Genomic DNA, 21,966 nt, shown 5'->3' on the forward strand with positions numbered 1-21,966 from the left:
CCTCTGGGGAAGAAGCTTTTGGGGTTGCAGGGAATTTTTTGTGCTGCAGTACCTCAAGTGGCCACTGGGAAAAATTGGATGCAAGGCTGAGCACCGTTCCTGAGGGCCTGGTGCCACAACTGACCAGCTAACTAGCCAGCTACACTCACATTAGCTCTGTACTTTTTCCCAAGGGATGTTTGTTTGATCACTCGTCCAGCAAGCCAAAGTGCGTCACAAGATGTGTCTTTATTTGTAGACAAGGTGGAGACATTCATTAAAAAGCTGATGTGGTTTGTTCAAAGTCAGTGGTTCTTTTTGTGTACTGTGAATGGCAGTCAATGGCAGAGCAGTGACGTTGCTACTTTATGCTGATACAGTTTAAAATGAGCTAATGTGATTGGGTAAAGCCTGTGCAAAGACATTGGAGAATAGGGCTGTTGCAGTGAATGACTTTCCCCTGCAGTTATTAAGGGTGGCTCAACAGCTCGACAGGGGTGTTACCACCATTTTTCTTTGTCTTGCAAACTGCCTCATTCATCCTGAGTTTAGTGCTTTATAAACAAGCTTCATTGTTTGGCTATTATTAGGGATAATGTTGATTTTTAAGTGACGAAAATGAAGTTTAAAAACATAGAATACTGGTTCTTTGTCAATCCAGAAAACAGGGGACCAATGAGGCGCAATGACGAGTGCAACATTTCTTCAGCTACGACACTTTGGTTGCATCTGGTTGTTATGATACAGAATATCCACGGAGGGCAAAATGTCAGCACAAGGTTGAGTATGAGCTTTTCCCAAACCACTCCCTACTCCCTACTCCTTTTGTGACTACCCTAACAAAAGTAAACTGCTCAAACTAAGTCAGAAATTTGTAGGTCCTGTAGTCACCTGTGAAGGTCACTACAAACGGAGTGACACTCAGAGACAGATTGGGAGTGAGCAGGGTCTGGCTTTGGAAAGGTCTACCTGCTCGGGATGAAGGGAAGGTTGATGCATGAAGGAAGAGAGAACAGACCCGCTGGTTCATGTTGTTCAACAATGTGACAGTTGTTATTTATGGTATTTGTCCTGCCCTTCCTCAACTGTATTTGGATGGCTTGGTAAAAAGTGGCAGTGACAAGTGGTAGCATATCATAGCATAGCGTCGTATAGTGTAACCTATGTGGCGCTGCCATGAAAAAAAACAAAACAAAGAACATAGTAGTTGTAGTGGTTGCAGTATTGCAATACTGCAGTTATGGTGACAGCCCTATTGGAGACATGGAGACCCAAGGGCATTGTGGAGTGATAACTACCAAATGTTGGCATATTAGCGTGCTAAACTCAGAGGGTAAAAGGGACTTGTGAGCATATTAGCATGCTAACGCTAAATGATAACAGTAACAATAAACGTTTCAGCTGCAAAACATGCAATTTCAACTTCAAACTTCTTCATTAACAACTTCAGCAAGACATCAGTAAAAGAAGCTGCATTAGAAAACTGCACTTTCAGCCCGTCCTCCATCAGCTTTTGAATCTGATCATACATTTCTTATATTTATTATGCAACAAGTGATACCACATGCCCAAATGTGTGGGATTTTGCATAAAAACGCATGACATTGATGAATTCATTATGTAATAATTTCAGTCTGCCCATATATGCTCTGCACCACAGGCACCACACTCTGTACATTATAGTTTCATGAGGCTGTTTAAAAGCTTCTGGGTGGAGTTTGTGCTGTAGGATAGACGAGGTCGGCTCTAAACTCTTCTCTGTGTGTCCTGTACAGTATATTTATGCAGTCAGGGGTCCTGTGGGAAGAGCCAGAATTAGCAGTGGATTTGAAAGGTCATAGAGCAGTGGGAATAGAGATCCTGTTGACGCAATCTGTCCAATCATATTTATTTCCTTTGGCCAGAGATGAGTGCCCACGTCTCGACTCGGGAAACAAACCAAAACAACACCATGCCATAAAATACGAGAGTTTATCTTCGACTCCGCTTGGCGACGGCATTCAATCTGGTTACCTAAGAACCCCCAAGTGCTTCCTTTTAAGAAGAACACATACAGCACATAGCAGTACAAGCTTCTAAAAGAATCTTAACAATGACAGTGAACATATCTGAAGCAGACAGAGACAAAAATCTCTAAGTCGTCACAGCCAACTTTGCCTGAGTGTGTTTTACAGCTGTTTAAACAGGAGTAAGCCGTGTCTGCTGCAGTATACACAGTAAAAGCAGGCAGCCGGAGCCTCTGGAGGAGTTGTTTTTCACAGGCCTGTGTGGTATGCATGTGCGTCCCGGCCCACTCAGACCCACCTCATGGCTGGCTGGTTGGCATTCCTGCCTCACTCTGTAATTATGGCTCTTCTCCAGGCCTCTCAGCTCTGCTCTCCCTGCACCGCCATACTCTTAAAGGGCGGGTCTTGCCTCTGCCGAAGGCACACACTTTCCACCTGGCCATTTGGCTCAAGCTCTAATTTTAACAATAACACATCACCAGGCGAAAATGTGTACTGACAACAGCAGCAGACGACAGTTGCGGTGGGAAAAATAACAGTTTCAATTACACTTGGTGTCACATATCATGAATCAAGAAGCCTTTTGCTGAATTTAAAATGATGTGATATGAGATAATTTTAGTGAATTAAAGAATTTAAGTGAAGTGAATGCTTTGCTTTCAACTCTCTCCCAGTGAGTGTGTGAAAAAGTTTCAACACTTAAAGCTGTGAAAGATTTTACACACCACACAGTACATAGACACACACTTGTAATGTGAAATGAGAGCCCAGAGGAATCTTTACTTTATGTGCTCGTACAGCTCGTACATCCGTCTGCAGCTGTCATGAAACACATATCAGGTAAGGGTTTCTGGTCTCAGATTCAAAAGGTGTTTTTCTCTCTAATTTCTCTTCAGTGGCTTCCTTAAACCACATGAAACTTCCCCTTCAAAACCTTCTGTACTATCTGTCTGCAAAGACAAAATAACACCAGCGATGGTTATAGTCACTGTCATATTTACTGACACTGAATTTATGTGCGTGCATGGTGTAATATTCTCCAACTGTAACATTAAGTTACATTTAGATATCTTATGTTAGATAATTGCATGACACTGTGGGGCTCAGCAGTTGTGCTCATAGTGAAGTAAAAATGAAATGTGAGACTGAAACCAAAGACTGCAGAACTGCAGGAAATAAGCAAATATTTGGCGTTTCGTAACAAAACGTTCTATCGCTGCTGTAACAATGTGAACTTGTTGACGTAAACTGATGAATAATCCAAATACATTATGAGTATGTGAAAGGAAATGTCACAGAATTTCAGACAATCTACTCCATTCATGCAACTGGGGGCACATGACATGCCTGCAGCAGAAGGATTAGGACGATCAGCTGAGCGCGACTCAATACCACATTGTTCCTAGCTGCTCACCGCTTGTTTTTCCTCCAACTCTCCTTGCAGCTTATCAGAGGAGGACAGAACCAAATCTCGCCTCCCATGCGCCTGCCAAACTTCAATCACTCGCAGTCCACTTCCCACCGTAGACTGCGAACAAGCCGCCGCCGTGGTGCCAAAATGTCAAAGCCGTTTGTGGCACTTCTTTCAGGCTCTTTATTGTTTCAAACAAAGCTGAAAGGTGCTTTTTGTAAAAACAGCTCATGTTCAGGGACAAATAAACACAATGACCGGCAATTAAGAAAATCAGCTTTGGGCTCGAGATTACAGGGAGCACACTGCTGCCTTTGTTCGCAGGTCACATCTGTATTTGAGTGACAAAAGGCAGCCACACAGCTGTATCAGAAAACGGGGCGAGTGCCAGCCTGAACTCATCCTCTATTCAGGCTCTCATTGTCTCTGCTCCACGCTGATAACAAACAGCACACACTATGCAGACACATCTCATCTACTCCATCAAAGGCTGATGTGGCAGTCTGGACAACAAACAGGCAGGTCCCCGTCAAAACAAAGAAACATACTATTATTACGTGGATTTGTGGCTGTGGTGTCGCAACTAACTTCTCTGCTGACCAGCAAAACTAAAGCGAAAAGGTTTACTGTGCAAGAACGCAGAGGTGTAGATTTTGGGAGGGGGGGGGGGGGGGGGGGGGATGCAGGGGACAAGTCCCCCCTTAATATTTAGAACATGTGCATGGCAGTAGCAGAGAACTTGGCTGAATAATTAATCAAAATTTATTGTAATCACAGTATGGCAAAGTGCAATATCCAAATCCCAGGAGGTGCAATTTTTTATAAAGGTAAAATGTGTCACAACATATACTTATAAATGAGGCTTGATGGTGCTACAGAGATGCTCCGGCCTACAAATCATATTCCAGATGTAAGGAAACATGCTTGTTTGGTACAGAGCCCATCAAAAATCACATCATCCATCATTTTTGTATTCATTTAGGTGAAAATGAAATTAAAATTAAAATCATTATTATTATTATCATCATTAAAATCACGATTCATCTCAATTGCAATATCTGTACAAATAATCACAAAGTGACCATTTTGCATATTGTGCAGCCCTATTATAAATTGATGAAAGCCAGAAAAGCATAAAAAATTGACCACAATGAAAATTAAGGGTTTGATGCTTAAATTTTCTTGCAGAGGACTCACAAACCCTTAATTTCATGTGTCCTCCCCAGTGTTAAAACAAGACCTCTGCTCTTGTTAGGTTGTGAATGTTACTCTTTAACTTTACAGGAACACTTTGACATTTTAAACACTTATCTGCTTTCTTGCAAAATGCTTGATGAGAAGATTGATATCTTCAAGCGTCTGTGTGGTAGATATGTAGAGCCAGCAGCAAATTAGCTTAACTTAGCATGAAGACTGCTCCCAGCCAAGAAATATTCCAGTACATAACCTTTGTAAAAGTTGTTATTTGTTATTATTATGCTTTGTTTTTTTTTATACAGATTAAACACACACGATCAAATGTGTTAATTAGCCAGCAGTAGAGATGCTGGTTAGCAGATTTTAGCAGCTTTGGACAGATCAGGCTAACTGTTCACTTTGTTTCAGTCTTTGCTAAGCTAAGCTAAGCTAACCGAGTGTTGCCAACTTGCCAGATTTCTTGCTCAATTCAAACCCCTTAGCGACTTTATTTTTAAACAACTACCTGCAACAAATTTAACAACTTATACAGACCATCAATTCATCGCCACACAAGCTGCTCAGAGTAGCTGTAGCGGTGCTCGCCATGGGAGTTCAGCTGTACAAGGCAGTGGCTAACTATAGTATAAGCACCACTGATCTTATGCTATTCTAATATTTTGTTGAAGATTTTTCTATTGAGTCTAAGCAAAACTTGAATTAATGGACACTGGAGTTACCAATATGCAAATGAGTGTATGGCTTCATCTGGCAACTTTTAGCGACTTCTGGAGTTAGTGCTAGCATCTGTCATTGGAAAAGAGTTGGTAACAATGACCCAACAGTGACTTCAGCTATTTATTTACTGAACAGACATAAGGGTGGTATCAATCCTCTCATCTAACTCTTGGCAAGAAAGCGTATAAGTCCGTTTCCAATAATATGCAGAATTTATAAGCACTCTAACATATTTCATTGGGTGGTTCTTCCTGTAAATCTCTGACATGGCTCCGCAGAAAAAAGCTACAGAAGTGAAAATCCTCCATATCTTAATGAGCCAAGCATTAAAGCAACCTTCTGCATACTGAAATAGCAAAATATACATATCACAGCAAATACATATCCCTAAACAGCCATTGTGTATTCAGAACTTTGCACAGAAAGCACTTTGAATGCACCTTTAAACCTCAAAGAGCCACATCAGCAGCATCTTACCTTTGAGAGAGGATTGAGCGAAGCAAAGACATTTAACCCGCATCTGGCCTCTTTGCCACTGAAACGGCTGTAATGGAGATTAAAAAGCTCCAAGATCTGCTCACCTGGCACTCACGTGAGCAGGCCTGTGCTTCCAACAAAGGGATATGGTGTGTAGCAAAAGCGCACTCGTATACTGTGTTGACTCAAAGAGTGCAAACATTGCACCTGATGAACAAACACGTTCGTGGCTGTCTTTCCGCTGTACCGGCTTTAGTTGCCTTGGGAAATCAGTGTGCTGCAGCAAATAGATTTTTAATTTCCAGTGTGATAATCATCTGTTTCCTTGAACACTGCTTATCTTGAACAGTGATTTAATTCAGCCAAAAATTCTCCCTTCAGCACCTCTGGCAATCTGCCTTAGATTTTTTACCCCTTTTTTTCCCAGCAGATTAGATACAATCTCCATTTTAACACAGTTTTCTGATGCGGCTCACCTATATAGAGAGATGAGTCTTTCTTCTTCACGTGATCATCGATGTAGGACACCCCCAGGGGCTGCACTGGTGTGGCTCCAATCCCCAGCAGGACCTGGGCTCCGATCAGCAGCAGGTACATCATGTTGGTGTTGGCCCTGTTGTTGCACACTGCGTTTTCAGCCTGCTCAGCTTCCTTGCTGCTGGTATTGGAGCAAACATCCCGACCCGCATCAGTCCTCCACATTTCCCCAATCTCATACTGATTAGTTAGAAACTCAGGCAGAGCTGAGAGAAGGGCGCCGAGCGCCATGACGATGCCCCCACAACCGATAAGTCGAGGCCGATGTGCTTTGGCCCCAAAGTAGCTGACAAACAGGATCAGAGCCAGGTTGCCTATCTCAAAGCTGCTGGCTATCACTCCTACGTCAGCACTTTGCAGGTTGAACCGCCGCTCCAGGGTGGTCAGCACACTCACCTGAAAACAGCAAGACACAAAATCAAACCAGGGTGATGGGAATGATGCTGAGTGGAGCAAAAATGTAGCACAAATACAAAACCAAGGATTTGGGAGTTTAATGTCAGCAAGTGAAAGAGAAAATTCATTGTATGATTAATCAGTGTATTATAAGCATTTTAACTCTAAAAGTAACTCTTTTTTATTTGTCTGTTTGCATTATTTTTAACATGTGGCCAATGTCAGATTCCAGTGTCAACTGGTCACAGTCCTGATCTGACCAGCATGCATACAAAACAAACAAACAAACAAACAAACAAACAAAAAAACACATCACACACAGCACGCTGTCGTATGGAAGAAAACATTGAAGCCACTGATGTCAGCGTTTACAGTTCAGTGTTTCCCACAGAATTAGATCCTTTTTGTGGTGGTAGCTGACTGGCTCGCTGGATCAGCAAGCTCTGTTGCTGCTGTTAAACAGGTTTGACGCAGGGACCAACTCCAGAGCTGCTCTTCTTTCAAGCTAACACAGCAGCTGCAGTTAACATCAGACACCGAGCTGTTAAACCATCCCAACAAAGTCACACCGACACTACAACAGCTCGAATCTGTTGTAAAATCGGTTCTCTTAGGTAACGTTACCAATGTGATGCAAACAACTAGCTCTGCCACTGTGTGTATGCGGCCATGCGGACTCCAACAGCTGTCCCCAGTGCAAAGCTCACACTAGCGCAGCAGTAGTTTCCTTGCAGCGGTCAATGCAGATATTGTGGTTGGCTACATTTTTAATTATGGTGTTTGTTTTTTTTGTGGAGCCATGGCTGCTAATTCTACAAAGAGGTGTCTGTGGATGTGGAGTCAGAGACAGGACTGTTGGGAATGTGACGTGAATGGATTCACTGAAACAGACACATCAAAAATTCCAGTATGTCAAGCACTACTTTAAACTACATTGGTCAGCACTTCTCCACAAGACACTTAGTCTTACTTGACCCATCTGTCAGGACGTTAAAGTTGCATGACTGCATGACTTCTGATATGACTGTTCAGACTGAGGTCGCACTGCAAAACTAAATTTACCCCCTCGTGGTTGTATGCTTCTACACACCAGTCAAGTTGCAGTTACAGTTTACATCCATGTCTGTGAAAACACTGATGCTTCACACACATCCTCCTCCTGGCAGCACATAAGATCTATACAATCAGCACAGTTTCAAAGTAGGCACCCAAGTTTAGAGTCAATAGTTCAGCATCTCATCCAATGTTTCCCCTTCTGCTGCTGAGTGATGACACTGAAGGTGTTTCTAAATCTGCGTTCTTGCCTGTACTGTGCTCTTGTGGACTTGTGAAACGTCATCAGTCGCAGCCCAAGTACTGTTCCAATTCAAAGTCCGCATCCAGCCAAGTACAGTCCAAATGCCAGGATGTGAACTTGCTATGCCCATTTCATCGGGGATGCATCGGGAGGTGGACTTTTGATAGTCAGGTATCCCAGAATGCATTTCTTACAGATCAGCGGGCAATGGCAGCTGTCCTTCAAACTTGCCAAGTCCAAACTCCCAAGTGTGCAAGTCCGAACCTGGCGTACTTGGTATTGAGAAACGCCTTGTGTAGTAGCCAGACAACTGTTTTTGCAGAACATTATGATGTCACACTGAAGTTGACCTTTGACCTTTCGGATATAAAATGTCATCACATCTTCATTTTATCCTATTAGACATTTTTGTGAAATTTCTTCACAATTAGCGGATTAATCTTTGAGTTATGGCCAAAAACATGTTATGTGAGGTCACAGTGACCTTGACCTTTGACCACCAAATTCCACCAAATCAATCGATTTGTCTTATCCACACTACTCTGAAAAAATCAGATCTGTTGCTTGTAATGTGAACGTAGCCTATGACTCCACTTGCGCCTGGCATTAACATGCAATCTGTATCTGGATGTACCATCTGCACGAAATAAAACTCATGGTCTAAATGCACACAGAATACATTGTGATCAAACTGGCCAGTTCACATTTGATCAGATCTCAGCCAGGTGTAAATGCAAAGGCCTGTGGATCAGATGTCATCATCCAGATACAGATCATATGTAAATGGGGCCTGTAATCTTGTAGAAATCATTCATTTTTTCATCATCACTTATAAACTGCACCCTTCCACTGGAATATCCTGAATAACAAGCTGTTCAGATGTTCCACACTGTGGCTCCTCCCTGGAAACAGGCCTCTGTTTCTGATTAGCCGGGCACAGCAACATTAGCTTCACCGAGAGCAGCTCATCACAAGCTTCCCTCTCTCTTTCACCAGCTGTCATCCACACAAGAGCTGGAGCCTACCAGCAACTTCCAGCTGAAGCAAACGCAGCAAAACAGTTGTAAAGCCCAGTTCTGTTTGCTAACAGTAGTTTCAGTAATGTAAGACAATATTTATTTTCATTGTGTCAGTGAGGACGTGAAGTTTCTCATGGTATTTCAAAGTCAAAGACTTCATGATATTGTGTTGTAAAGCAGAGAATGGCTGTGTATGCTCATGTGGGAACAGCCTCTCTGTGCCATGTCAACCACAGCGTCACATTTAAACAGTTATGAAGCTATTTTCAGATCTGTCCCAAACTGTCCTTGAAAGGGCATCACAATTTTCCATTTCCCCAACGGGCTCTGGTTAAAGAGTTTTGACTGAGCTCTAAAAAACAAAAAAGAAAAAGAAAAAAGGATCCTGCCAACACAAACATCCCTTTCTGAAATAAACTTCACTGCACGATGAATCAACTTGTGGTTTTGCTGTCGGAAAATGTTTCCATGAAATGCTCCATTATGCCAATTTAATGTACAGAGTTGATTTGGATTGGACCAAAATATGGTGGAACAAGGGAATGACCTTTAAAGTTCCAGGAGGGTTAGTGCTTTAGGACTGAATGTGGAGGTGAACAGTGAGTACTCTCTTTGTCTTTTTGACTTCTATCTTTCGTTTAGACACAGTTCAGACATTGAGAATCACGCTACATATTGCAGATGTATTTCACTGCAGGAAAGATGGTCATTTCGTAAAACTATGCTGACACGAATGCTTTTAAAATTGGTGCTACATGACCACAGAAAAAAGGCTGCTAGATTTGCTATTGCTAAAGAGGTGGAAACCCTACAACTACCAGATTACCCTGCGCTGCAACGTAGCAATAAACGCTCCCACTGGTAGTATCATAATGCCAGTTTTCTTCAGAAACAATATGGTGGCCAGCTGGTAACAAACGATCTCGTAATACACTCGCAGTAAACTAAAAGATGTTTCCGAAGACATTTTAAGTGAGAAAAAGGCGACGCAATGACATATTGGATCAGCATTGCCTGGTTTTACAGTTTGATCTGAGTTTGAGACCATCAATGTAAAAAGAGCTTTGAAGACGAGGCCCAGTTCATTTGCACTAAAGTGCTCAGTGGCACATGACACCACATGTAAAATTACCTGGATGACCTATACCGCTTCCTGACACCGGCCCATAAAGCAGGCACACTAGAGACTTCTATCAGAAGTAGCCAAGCACGCTAACTTGAATGGGGATAACATGATTTAATCGTGCGACTCTTCCAAACTTTCCAAATCTTATCGGATCGAAAGGATCTAATCCCGATAGTAAAACGAGTCATTTCACCAGGGTTGTGATGCTCAATGGAATTTATCAACTGATTTACAGACGTCTCTTTCGCCATGTATGTCCACGGGAGAAAGTATTTTTTGGCCACAGGACATCACGTGACATGTAATTACACTGTTTGGCCACTATGAAAATTGGCTTCAAAGCCCGGTGCACTTCCTGGGGGCCTGTTTGAGACAGAAAGAGATTGGCGGGTCTCTCTTGATCTGTTTTCTACTCTTTGTGATCTAGGTGGTGGGTATTTGAAAATGCGGAAGTCCAATCTTTAGTTCTTGGATCTGGTGGCAGATCTTGTCAATGGTTAGATGGAGGGAAGTTTATCACAGTTCATTTACACATACTACCCACAGTTATGATACAAAGCTGGTTGAAAATTGGCAAAAATAAGTAATAGATTGTCTTTAAAGTGTAAAATATAATATATAGAGCAAAAATATATTTGTGGGAATTTTTTTGGTCCCTCATTCTGATGCATTCAGCATGTATCATTCATGATTGATGTCAGAGACAGTTTAAACACTCTGTGTTTTCTTTTTGTTTCCAATACGTCTCCTAAACAACCAGACACATTGCCATCTATGCACCAAATCTGGCACTCAATCAGTAATGAACAGGAAGTAGATGCTGTAGAGTTTTCAGTTCTTGACTTTATCCTATGATACTAAAATCTGTGCTGAATAAACCTACTGACACCTTTTAGTAAAATATGATCATTTGCTATCCAAACATTTATCACCCAGATCACACACTTTGCTTTTATCACCGTCCTCTACACTCAGTCCCCTTTGAGACTTGATTTAACAGGCCAGTAGATGAGGAGATGTCACACCATACAGCCTGTGTGCTTCATCATTAGAGATGAAAAAAGTCATCCTGTGTGACTTTTACGAAGCAGAAGTGACAGCAGGTCGCTCTTGCAGCTGCTGTGAACACAGCTGCAGTGACTCCTTCACTACACATCAAAGCACCGGGAGGATGATTGTTGGGAGCGGTTCGTGCCGGAGTCCTTTCGGTGATGTTGAGTGGATAGAAAACTTCAGACTGAGTCATGACATCTCTGGCCCTCGGGTGACTCTTTCTCACAGAACGCAAACATACCGGACAGGCTGCCTTTACGCCTGGCTGGCTCCGCCCGGCTGTTATGTGATCACAACATTGTCTCATCCAGCTCTTAGAAAGGATGCCAGGCCCCAACAACCTGTTGACACTGTAGCGTTGGCTCTACACAGACAGTGACGCTGCAACAAAGTTAAGCAGAAAGAGCAAAGCCATCATCCAGTCACATCCCATCCTGTTACAGAAGGCCTGAGCGAGCGGAGTGACTGAAAGCTCCTGCTCTCAGCTCAAACACTCTGGATGAGTGAAGCCCTCATCTCCAGGTTCAACATGTTTATGCACCTCCACTCTGAGTTAAACAGGCAGCCTTCCAGGAGGATTACAGCCGGAATAAATTATATAGGAAAAATCGAGTGGATTGCGTACTGGTCAGTGGTTACAGCCACATTTTCTCCAGATTACTCAAACTGTGGAAATGTTTAATCTGTTGCATGGCAACAAAACAAACCTCATCACGTTGTGCGACAGCCCATGACCTCACAGAAGAACGAGTCTTGACTGAGCACGAGGAATCCTGACTTCCACAGACTTTTTTTCCTTCGGGATGCACTGACAGAGTCTGTATTATCAGCAAGCAGCAAAAAGCAGCTAAATGCTGACATTCGCTTCAACACATTCAGGTTTAGCAGTGACGTGAAAGTGCTGAAATGGTGCTATTTGTGAAGGCACAGCAGCTGTTTATAAGAGAAGCCTCGGCTATTTAGAATCATTTACATTCCGTTTTATGAGGTGTGACCTACTGAGGTTGACTGAAGGTTAACTAAAGGTACTTTAACTGCTCTGAATGAGCTATTCTAAAGAGTCGCTTTTATTGGTGTCTAAAATAAGCTACATCTGTGGTGGGGCTGCATAACTTTTTTTTATCATCATTGCAGTGTCAACTTGTGCAATGAACACATCACTAAGGTTGCAACAGTATGAGTCTGACAGGCAGTGAAGGAGGAAAGGAGTTGCGTGTGCACAGGTGAGATCATCTCTCCAAATGTTTTTTTTTCCAATACTGTAGATAAGAAAATGTACATGGTATGATAACTGTCAGTATACAGTTTGATGTTATACTGCTGCAACTTACATTGCCAAGGACTGATATCGCACTTTCAATATAGTAACAGTGACATATTAAACTACATTCTCTCTGTAGGCACTATTTTGTAAGGCTGTGCTGAACCAAAGAAAATCTTGGTCGACCGATATTAGACCTTCTCTTCAACCAATCGATTGGTCAATGGGGGAAAAGATCAGCACGTTATCTTTAGATTAACTAAATCACCAGAGTGCACTCTACCTGGTAACGCTGTGTCCACCAAACGTTTTTCTTTTTCCTGTCACAGAGCTCAACATTAGCACCTTTCCAGGGCAAGTAAACTCTTGTGTTCGGGAAAGTGGAATGCCTCGAGTGAAATATAAATGTGATCTCCATTGTAATTTTATCCGTGCGTGTGAGTCTGTCTCGTTACTAAACATACTGGACATGGTTGAAGGTAACCCTAGGGTTAATGATGTCATATACAACATAAGGTTACAAACATTAGATATCACACACTACATACAAGAGAGAAGTACTATTTTTAGCCCAGAAGCTAACGTTTACCATCCTTCTGCTCCAGCAGGGCCTTCGGTGTAATGTTATTGCTTTCAGAAGTTTTATAATCCAGCTTTGAAATGTGATGGGTATTTTTGTTTTTGAGACCTAGTAAAATCAATCCATAGTGATAAAATCTGACACTGACTGTTTTCTGTAATTATTTATACGTTTTCCTGATTAAAAATGAAAGTTGGAAAACGTTTAACTTTGAGTAAAACGCTGCGCTCGTCGCAATCACTAGCAATCCAATAACAGTGGAAAAGGAGCGGGACAAATACCTTGAAGACCAACCGTCACAGAGGTGCTGAACAACGTCAACTGGGAAAAGAAAGGCTGTGGTGGACACATGGCCTTATCAACAACTGTCTGACCAATGAGAATTTGGTCGGTTAATAGCATAACGACCAACTAATCGACCAACCAACCTGAAGTTTACAACCCTACTTTTGTTTGGTAAGTGGCATTCTGTCAACTCTGTGGCTTATCAGTCAAAGCCCTCGCCATTAGCAGGGTCCAACGATGAGGACGGTCAAATGACCAGGGCCAGTAAAAAGTTACATGCTCTAAAAGTGCAGCTTCACTATGTGTGCTCTATTTTCTAAGACTTTGCTCTGTGCTTGCTCTGTCTGTCTTCGCACAAGTAGAACGCAGGTTTGTTTACTTCACTGATGACATGACAGTCAGTCTGTAAACAACATACCAGTTGAAACGCAAAAGAACGTTAATTGCCTCTTAGAGAAAAATGTCCAGCTGGTTTGAGAAGGACGCCTCGGGTTGTAAGAATAGTGTAGCTCCTGAATGCTTAGAGCAGATAGGTGCTGGCGATTAAAGAACTCAACAGTAAAGTTTACAAGTGGTAGAAAAAGTACAGAGTAGGTTTTAGTTTGTCCATGAATTAATATTGCAGCTCCTTAAGAACCGAGTAAATATGAATATATGAAAGAACTGAGTACACTTTAATATCTGTTTAATTTATCGCCACTAATATCATTATCATGATATTTACCATTATCACATATTGTCCTCATATTGTGCAGCCCCAATCTATAGAGTGTACTTTATACTTTTTAAGCTATCTTTCATCCTTTTTTTTTGAGCAAATGAGCAAAGTTTACACTTTTACCTTTTGTTCAGTTCATGCATGTGTGTGCAGGAAACAAGCCTCACATACAGTCAAGAATCTGTCTGCATTTTAAAAGCACTTTGCATTTTTAAACTTTAACTTACTTCTAAAGGGCACCTGACGTCAGGTACTCTGTTAATGGCTACACCTGTGTGCTCTTTAATGAAAAAGGCCCCAAGGCTGACCGCGCGCTAATAAATTACCTGGGTGATGAATGTTTTGATTTATGTCCATACATTAACTTGAATTTTTTTGACATCTCTGCATAAATCTGATCAATGAATAAATAAAATGGTTAAATAAGTGATATATATGCAGATTGGGGACTAGGTTAATTGGTGACTCTAAATTGTCCGTAGGTGTGAATGTGAGCGTGAATGGTTGTCTGTCTCTATGTGTCAGCCCTGCGATAGTCTGGCGACCTGTCCAGGGTGTACCCTGCCTCTCGCCCGATGTAGCTGGGATAGGCTCCAGCCCCCCCGCGACCCTCAAGAGGATGAAGCGGTTAGAAGATGAATGAATGAATGAGTGATATATGCACAAATAAATGTGCTTTATAGGAACACAGCTGTTAACACTGATACGTAATATGGTTTTAAAATGAGAGTAATGTTCCGTTAAACAATCAGAGGGCTTCTACCGTCTTCCAGCGCTCAGCTGATTCAGTGTGACCGCAGTCTGACACGTCTGCTCAGCTGAGATGAACACAGTGCAGGTTCAGGTATTAGCTGCACTTTGCAGCTCGAGCCCCGAAGTGTCAGAGTTGTTTCTTATCAGGGAGGTGTTACTATAACTGAGCTTAGAGCCTCAGGTGTTGCATACACAGAAGTGGGAAGTGGGAAATGGGAGTTTCCAAGAGCTTAATAGTATCAACTGCAATTAAAACCTGATGACACTACTGTGGAGAAGTGGGAACAATACATCTGTCACTGTAGCTTTGGTACTGTGTAAATGTGTAGAACCTGATTGAATCAATTGAATGATGGTTCTGGGATCAGTAAACCTCTAACTCTGCACAACTAGAGCTCCAACCAATGACTATTTTTATTACTGATGCATGATTTGACATGTCTGAAATTAGTGAAAAACGCCCACGGTACAACCAGGGAACGTTTGGCTCTTTTGGCTTGAAAAATTACTAAAACAAATAATCAATTATCAAAATAGCTGCAGATTAGTTTTCCCTCGACTAATCTTTTAAGCTCTAAATACAACTATTTAATTATAAAACTTTATAACTACATGATAAGTTCCCATCAATCATAGTACTGAGCTCTCGTGTTAGACCTGCCGTGAATACGATGACGAATCTGTGTCCATTAGAGCTAAAACAACCACTTGATTGAGTGATAGTCGATCAATAATTTTAGTAATTCGTCAAGTAAAACTAAAGAAAAAATGCTAAACTGTCTCAATATTTCTGCCTCTCTTTGTCATATATGTAGTAAAGTGAATAACTTTGGGTTATGGACTTTTGGTCAGACAAAAAAAGACATTTTAAGACTATAGCTGCAGCGATTACCCAATTAATCGATTATATAATTGGAAAAAACTAACCGCCAACTACACTGATAAGTTCAATTGATAGTTTAAGTGATTATTCAAGCAAAAGTGTTAAACATGCTGTTGCAAGCTTCTTATATGTGAGAATTCGCTGCTTTTTGTCATTTATGATAGTAAAAAAAGAGTCTTTAGGTTTTGGACTGTTGTTTGGACAGAAAAATTAAATTAAAGATGTCACTTGGGCACTTATCGCAATTAAAAAAAAAAAAAAAAAAAAAGACTAAAAGATTAATCAGTGATCCGTAATCGGCATAGGTAGGCACCTTAGTCGATAATGGAAATACTTGTTAGTTGCAGCCCTTTTGAAGACATCACCTTGGCTCTGGAAAGTACTATTGGAATTTCCCACCCTTTTTTTAGAGACAAAATGACGAATCGATTAGTCAAAAGAATCTCCAGATTAATCATGAATGAAAGTTGCCATTAGCAGCTCTGACGTCCATCAGTTCAAGTCACCCACTAATGAAAGGAATTGCTCATTAATTAATTTACCTCAGATCTAAACTTTTAATCACAAGAGGCTGTTAAGTGACTGTCACTTACACAAAAGTGAATTTCTGACAACTGAGAAACAGCTACACTCAGATCTGTAGGTCTGTGGTATTAGCCTGTGCACGTTGACTGTGCTCACTTGCAGTCGTGCTGCTAAATCAGGACACCCAGCATGCTGCTAAGTGTCTTGTACAGTAAGCAGCTCACAGAAAGCAAAGGGGGCCATGATAGTTGAGTTTTGTCCCTTCACTGCCAGCGAGCGCTCTTAAGTCCCATCATCCAATCAGACATACCACAGGAGCTCATGCAGGTCGACACCAATTCACCAGATTGTCACGGAACCAGTTACCTAATGTCCTGCCTACAGCTTGTAAATAAAGCTCCATGTAAATTAGCTCTATTGTGTTGATCGGCTAAAGTAGGCCAGAGAGCCTTGTGTGTTTTTGTGAGTTAATGACTCCGAGCCTCACCTGGTTTATTGTCCCAACTGTTTGGACAGGTGTCTAAAACCAATGTGCCACCGAAAGCAGAACACGTGTGATGCCCGTTTTTATCACAAACGAACAACGAAAGAGGAAGTCCTCTTTAGGAAATCCTCCTAACTGACTCTGAGTTGCACCACCGCGCTTGCTGTCGCTGCTCTGAGCTGTGGGATGCTTGATGCCCAGCAGATCCACTAACAGAGAAGATAAGATGTTCCACTCCAAATATGGCCAAGGCATTCGGGGTTTAGTCTATTAATTGCCGGCGAGCCGAGGAAACAGTGCGATTCTGGGAGAATAAACATAGCTGATGTCAAAACTAAATGTTCACAGTGGTTGCCTGAGGCTGCCGAGCTCCTCTGGGACGCTTTGAGGAATATTTTGGAGCACTTCAGGGAGCTTTTGTCCCACAAAATCTATATTAGAGTGCCTGCACGAGTTCAGATCTGCCTGTGTTTTGATGTTTCCTTTGCAACCGCATCACAAGAATACACATTTGGAGGTTTTATAAGAAGAGAGGACGTATTTAAAACCGTATTAGTTATACCACCGTTGTTATGATTAATAGTAAAACTGAAAGAGTGAGTAAACTTTAAAAAAAAAAAAAAAAGGAACAGGAAGGAAGAGGGATGGGAGGGGGGAATCCTTGACCTTGAATGACATTTTGGGTAAAATTAGCCAATTACAGACTCCCTAAATATGATAAGACAACATTATTGACGCTGAGCAGAGCTGTCAGGTCACCCTGTAGTTACTGATCCATGTTTGGATATAAAGAAAAGGGGCTTAGTTTGATTTGTGATACATTAAAGATAAATTAAACACATGCAGCTTTATGTTTCCATCAACAATAACAAACAGTTGAGCAGCATGAAATCTGTCCTGCAGGCTGGACTTTACCGTGCAGGACAGAGAGGTTTCCACATCCTGTCATTGCTCTGTTACATGTTATTCAGTCTAAAGCATGAAGAGCAGCATATAAACCCCAAAATGCAAAGACAACACAAGTGTGAGTGTGACCCACAGTAGCAGGCTCTCATAACTGTGTGAGCTCGGCTTGTGTTGCACTCACCAGGTATGCTCCGACGGTGCCCTGAGCCAACATGAGGGCGCATTCCGATATCAAGAATATCTTGATATTTGAGAAGCATGAGGAGTTTTTGCGGAGGCCATCTCCTTCCAGCATGTTCCCGCCGCTCCGGTCCGAGTCCCGGTGCTTCTTCACCTGCATCCTCTCCTTACTTTACCCACACAGCACTGCGAGAAACCGAAACACACACACGCGCGCAGGAGGAGGAGGATGACCGCAGGGAGACACTGGCAGGTACAGTGTTTCGCTTCCCCCCTCTCTGAAGACTACATTCGCGGTGCTCCTTGTCGCTGTTTCTCTGTGCTGAGTAATTTGTCTTCATACATGTGACAAGCTGCGAAACACACGTCCAAACTCTCCGCGGGGCTCTGCCGGTAGTCTGCGCCTAAACATTGCCTCGTCGTCGACGCACAGGAACATGTGAACTCCCTGAAGGTGTTTGCAAAGGCACAAGTGAACCATGCGCGCGCAAATCTCTGTCACATAGCATGTTTCCGTCGCGAGGTTTTGTGGCTTTCAGCTGCAGGTGAGAGTCCTGTTTACAGTCTGCTCCTGCTTCTTCTTCTTCTCCTCTAACTCCTGCCGCTCCGGACTGTCATGGTCCTTCACGCACAATGACTGCTCTCTGTCTCTGCGCTCCCACCTCCCTCTCTACTACTCTCCTCCTCTGTCAGCACATGTACGGCCCTAGAGGCGCTGTGTAGCAGCATCACAAGTCTGCTTAACTTGCCTCTGACTTGAGAAATCACTACAGTAGTCCTGTGGGGCCCCGTGTGTGAGTGTGTGTGGTTTTTAAACTGACTCAGTTCCATTTTCTGATGTATAATTTCCTCACAATAAACCTGCAGGGATTATGTCTGTGGTGCTGATTTGCATGTTTGTTGAGCCTCAGGACTGCAGCTGAGGATTATTTTGGAACTGAAACTAGCTGAGGTTCGTGGATAAACCAATAATTCAGTCAACAGAAAATGATTTGGCAGCTATTCTGATTATCAATTTATCGGCTATAGGACTGATTTTAAACAACAGCGACTTTGATTTTAAACTCTCCAAATATACTATATGTCACCCGTCACACAATACTAGATAATCAAACAAGTTCACCTCATATTTTTTTCCACTGACCTCACAAATGCAGGAGTATCATAGAGTTTGCAGAAATGCACCAAGTAGGGTTGTCATAAACAGACGGTAAACAAGCAAACAGTTACCTAGCAGCAGACACATCCTGCTAAGTAGCCATTTGTTTACTTGTTTACATGGCCACAACAAAGAATCGTCCAGTCGACAGCAATAAAAAGTTGAATATTTTTTCATTAAAAGACAGTGGCTTTGAAAAACAGTTGAATTTGACCCATCTGTATTGTATGTATTTGTATCTAATTTGGCCCCCTTAAAAAGAGTTGGACAGCCCTGAGCTACGTCATCAGGGAAATATGGCCAACATGAATATTTAGGATTATCTGTTAGATATTCTCCAGCCATAAAGTCTAGCTGTGAATTGTATTTTAAAGAACATCAAATTACCCCTGAGTATCTCCATTACTTAGGCTTTTTTGTTCAACCTGGGCCCTATTTTTCCATGGGTTTGTGTCAAAGTAGCTACTGAAGACAGCAGTTTTTGACATTGGTCCAGTATTGACAGAGCAAAGCAGGCTGCAATGTAATCCTTAGGTGCAGCGTCAATTTACGTCCATTAAAACGTCTTGGGTTTTTTTGCCACTGACATGATCTCATTGTTATTAGAGGTGCCTGACAACATTATGGAAAGGACCCTACAGAGAAATGAAACATTTTTTGTAACCTTCCGCTGGTCTGTGTGTCATTGTGATCAAATCTCGCTCATGTAGAAATCCCATTCCAAAATCTTTTAGGAGGTCATTTGATCAGGAAACAGTAAAAAAGTTGGTTATAGTTGGAGAGAGGAGTGCCAGGAAGAGTTTGTTGTGTTGGAGTACAGAAAGTGTATCTTAGTGTTATCTAAAAGATTTTCAGTATCATGGCTGAATATTTAGCAGATTTTTGCCAATGTGGGTGAGGTTTTACTGTAATACAAGACTTCTCCTTGAGCAAGACTAAACCAGACCGGATCAGCAAAAGGTCAAGAAAAATGTTTCATTTCTCTGCAGGGTTACTTTTTTCATAATTCTGTCAGACACTCAATGATGTAAGGTAGTTATGATGAGCCCCAGTGCACACTATTATGATGGATCCTAGTGCAGGCTATCATCTCATCACATGAACAGTGACTTGACATTGGATAACATCAACATACTTCTTACCCAGCAATCATCATTGCATATCTGTAAATAACGAAAAATACCAAATATCATTAATGTTTTTTTATTAACCTGCCCTGTGTCGTTTTGTAAAGGTGGACCATGGGCAAAGCAATTTGTGTATACCCTAAAGGGATATATATATATATGTTGATGTCCAGCCTGGAAGCAGTAAATTCATGTGCACACATTGACTGAGAAAGCTGAGCTGCAAACTCTGTTTTTCTTCCTCCATCCAGTGTCGTCATTTGATGTGACAGTGATGTAGTTGGATGCAGGAGGAACTACAGGCTGGATTTCTAGTCTGGGGCCAAGCTCCACTAACGCTCAGTAACAGAACTTCCTTGTTCACTTCGCTTGTATTGCAAACTAGCTACATCTCCAACAGCAAAAAATGCCGTCCCAAAATATGAGTGCAGAAGATGTTTTAGATGAGGATACATTTTACAGTGTTTGGCTGACTTGGATATTCAGCCGTATTTATTTGAGCCGAGGAAGTGCAGCAGGTAGAGGCTGCGGCTGCCTTGACTGTGCAGGAGATATGTGTCAGAAGCTCGTGCACAATGCATCCTGGTTAATGTAGTCACTTGCTCCGCGAACAGGAGAACTCGGCTTTCTTGCTCAATACAGCATGCGCTGAGGAATTTTGCTTTAGTTGTTTACATTTGGACATTCACATAAAAATGTCCCTTTAAACAATTAATCAATTGTCAAAATAGCTGCAGATCAAATCTGTTGCTCAGATTATCAGTGAATCGACTTATCATTGCAGCTCTTGCTCTTTACCAGCCCTTTGGTGAAGTTGTAACAGAGCCTGGGATGTTTGCGCAGGATGTTTCCAACCTTTATTATTGGATTATCATGTTGTCAGCATGTCTGGGATGAGGTACTGCGGCGGTTATGATGTAATATAACCACATAATGTGGTGATGATGGGGTGGAACTGCACAGGGTGATAAACAGATCTTGTGTAAATGCTGGGAGGTTTTCTGCACAGCTGTTTGCTCAGTTTTGGAAACGGCAGCAGCAGCATGAGGACGTGTAAAGGTTATGGGGATGAGCTGGTAATTGAACTGTGAAATGTGAATGCAAACTGAACATTTCAAGACTGGTCAAAACACCACAGTGACATGCAAGATGGTTTATAGGGTTATTGTTATTAGACCAGAAGTAATTACTCATTTTACAAGCAAAAATGCCAAATATTTCCCCAGCTGTGGCTTCTCCAATGTAAGGGTTTGCTATTTTGTTTATTTTATATTCTATAAACCACTTTTTTTTTTTTAATTTTGGACTGTTGCTCAGACAAAAAAAGTCACCTTGGACTTAATATTTCTAATCAATGAATCAAGAAAATTAATGGCAGATTAATTAATAATGAAAATAATCATTACCTGCAGCCCTAAGTACCCTAAATAATAGCCCATAATAGCATTTCTTTCATGTCTTGTTTGACCTGTTAAATGAGATACTAAATGCTAAAGTTAGTAGTTACTAAATACAATATTACTGAGAATGTACACGGATCAGCTGCAACATTAAAACCACTCACAGGTGACTGTGAAACTGTGGGTCCTGGCATTCATTTGCTGTGGTGTGCTGGGGCAGCAGACTGAGAGTAGCCAATGCCAGCAGACTCAACAAGCTGATCAGAAAGGCCAGTGACGTTGTGGGGGTGGAGCTGGACCCTTTGACAGCAGTGTCAGAGAGGAGGATGCTGTCGAAGGTGCAGGCGATACTTCAGCATGGCTCTCACCCTCTCCACAATGCTCTGGTCGAACAGAGGAGCACCTCCAGCCAGAGACTGATTGCTCCTAAATGCACCACTGAGCGCCACAGGAAGTCATTCTTACCTGTGGCCATTAAACTGTACAACTC

The 21,966-nt window shown here is 42.0% G+C and overlaps 1 protein-coding gene across 1 annotated transcript in view; it reads right to left on the reverse strand.

The window, feature by feature from the left end:
- Positions 1 to 18,454, reverse strand: part of slco3a1a (solute carrier organic anion transporter family member 3A1a) — a 54,197-nt gene extending 35,743 nt beyond the window's left edge. The window contains exons 1-2 of the mRNA XM_049574740.1: positions 17,792 to 18,454; positions 6,264 to 6,720 (exon numbers count right to left, since the gene is read on the reverse strand). Of these exons, the coding sequence (XP_049430697.1) occupies positions 6,264 to 6,720; positions 17,792 to 17,950 (616 nt within the window). The 5' untranslated portion in view covers positions 17,951 to 18,454. The remainder of the gene's footprint in view (positions 1 to 6,263; positions 6,721 to 17,791) is intronic.
- Between the last annotated feature and the right edge of the window lie 3,512 nt (positions 18,455 to 21,966).

Source organism: Epinephelus fuscoguttatus, linkage group LG4, assembly GCF_011397635.1.
Source record: "Epinephelus fuscoguttatus linkage group LG4, E.fuscoguttatus.final_Chr_v1".
NCBI lineage: Eukaryota > Metazoa > Chordata > Actinopteri > Perciformes > Serranidae > Epinephelus > Epinephelus fuscoguttatus.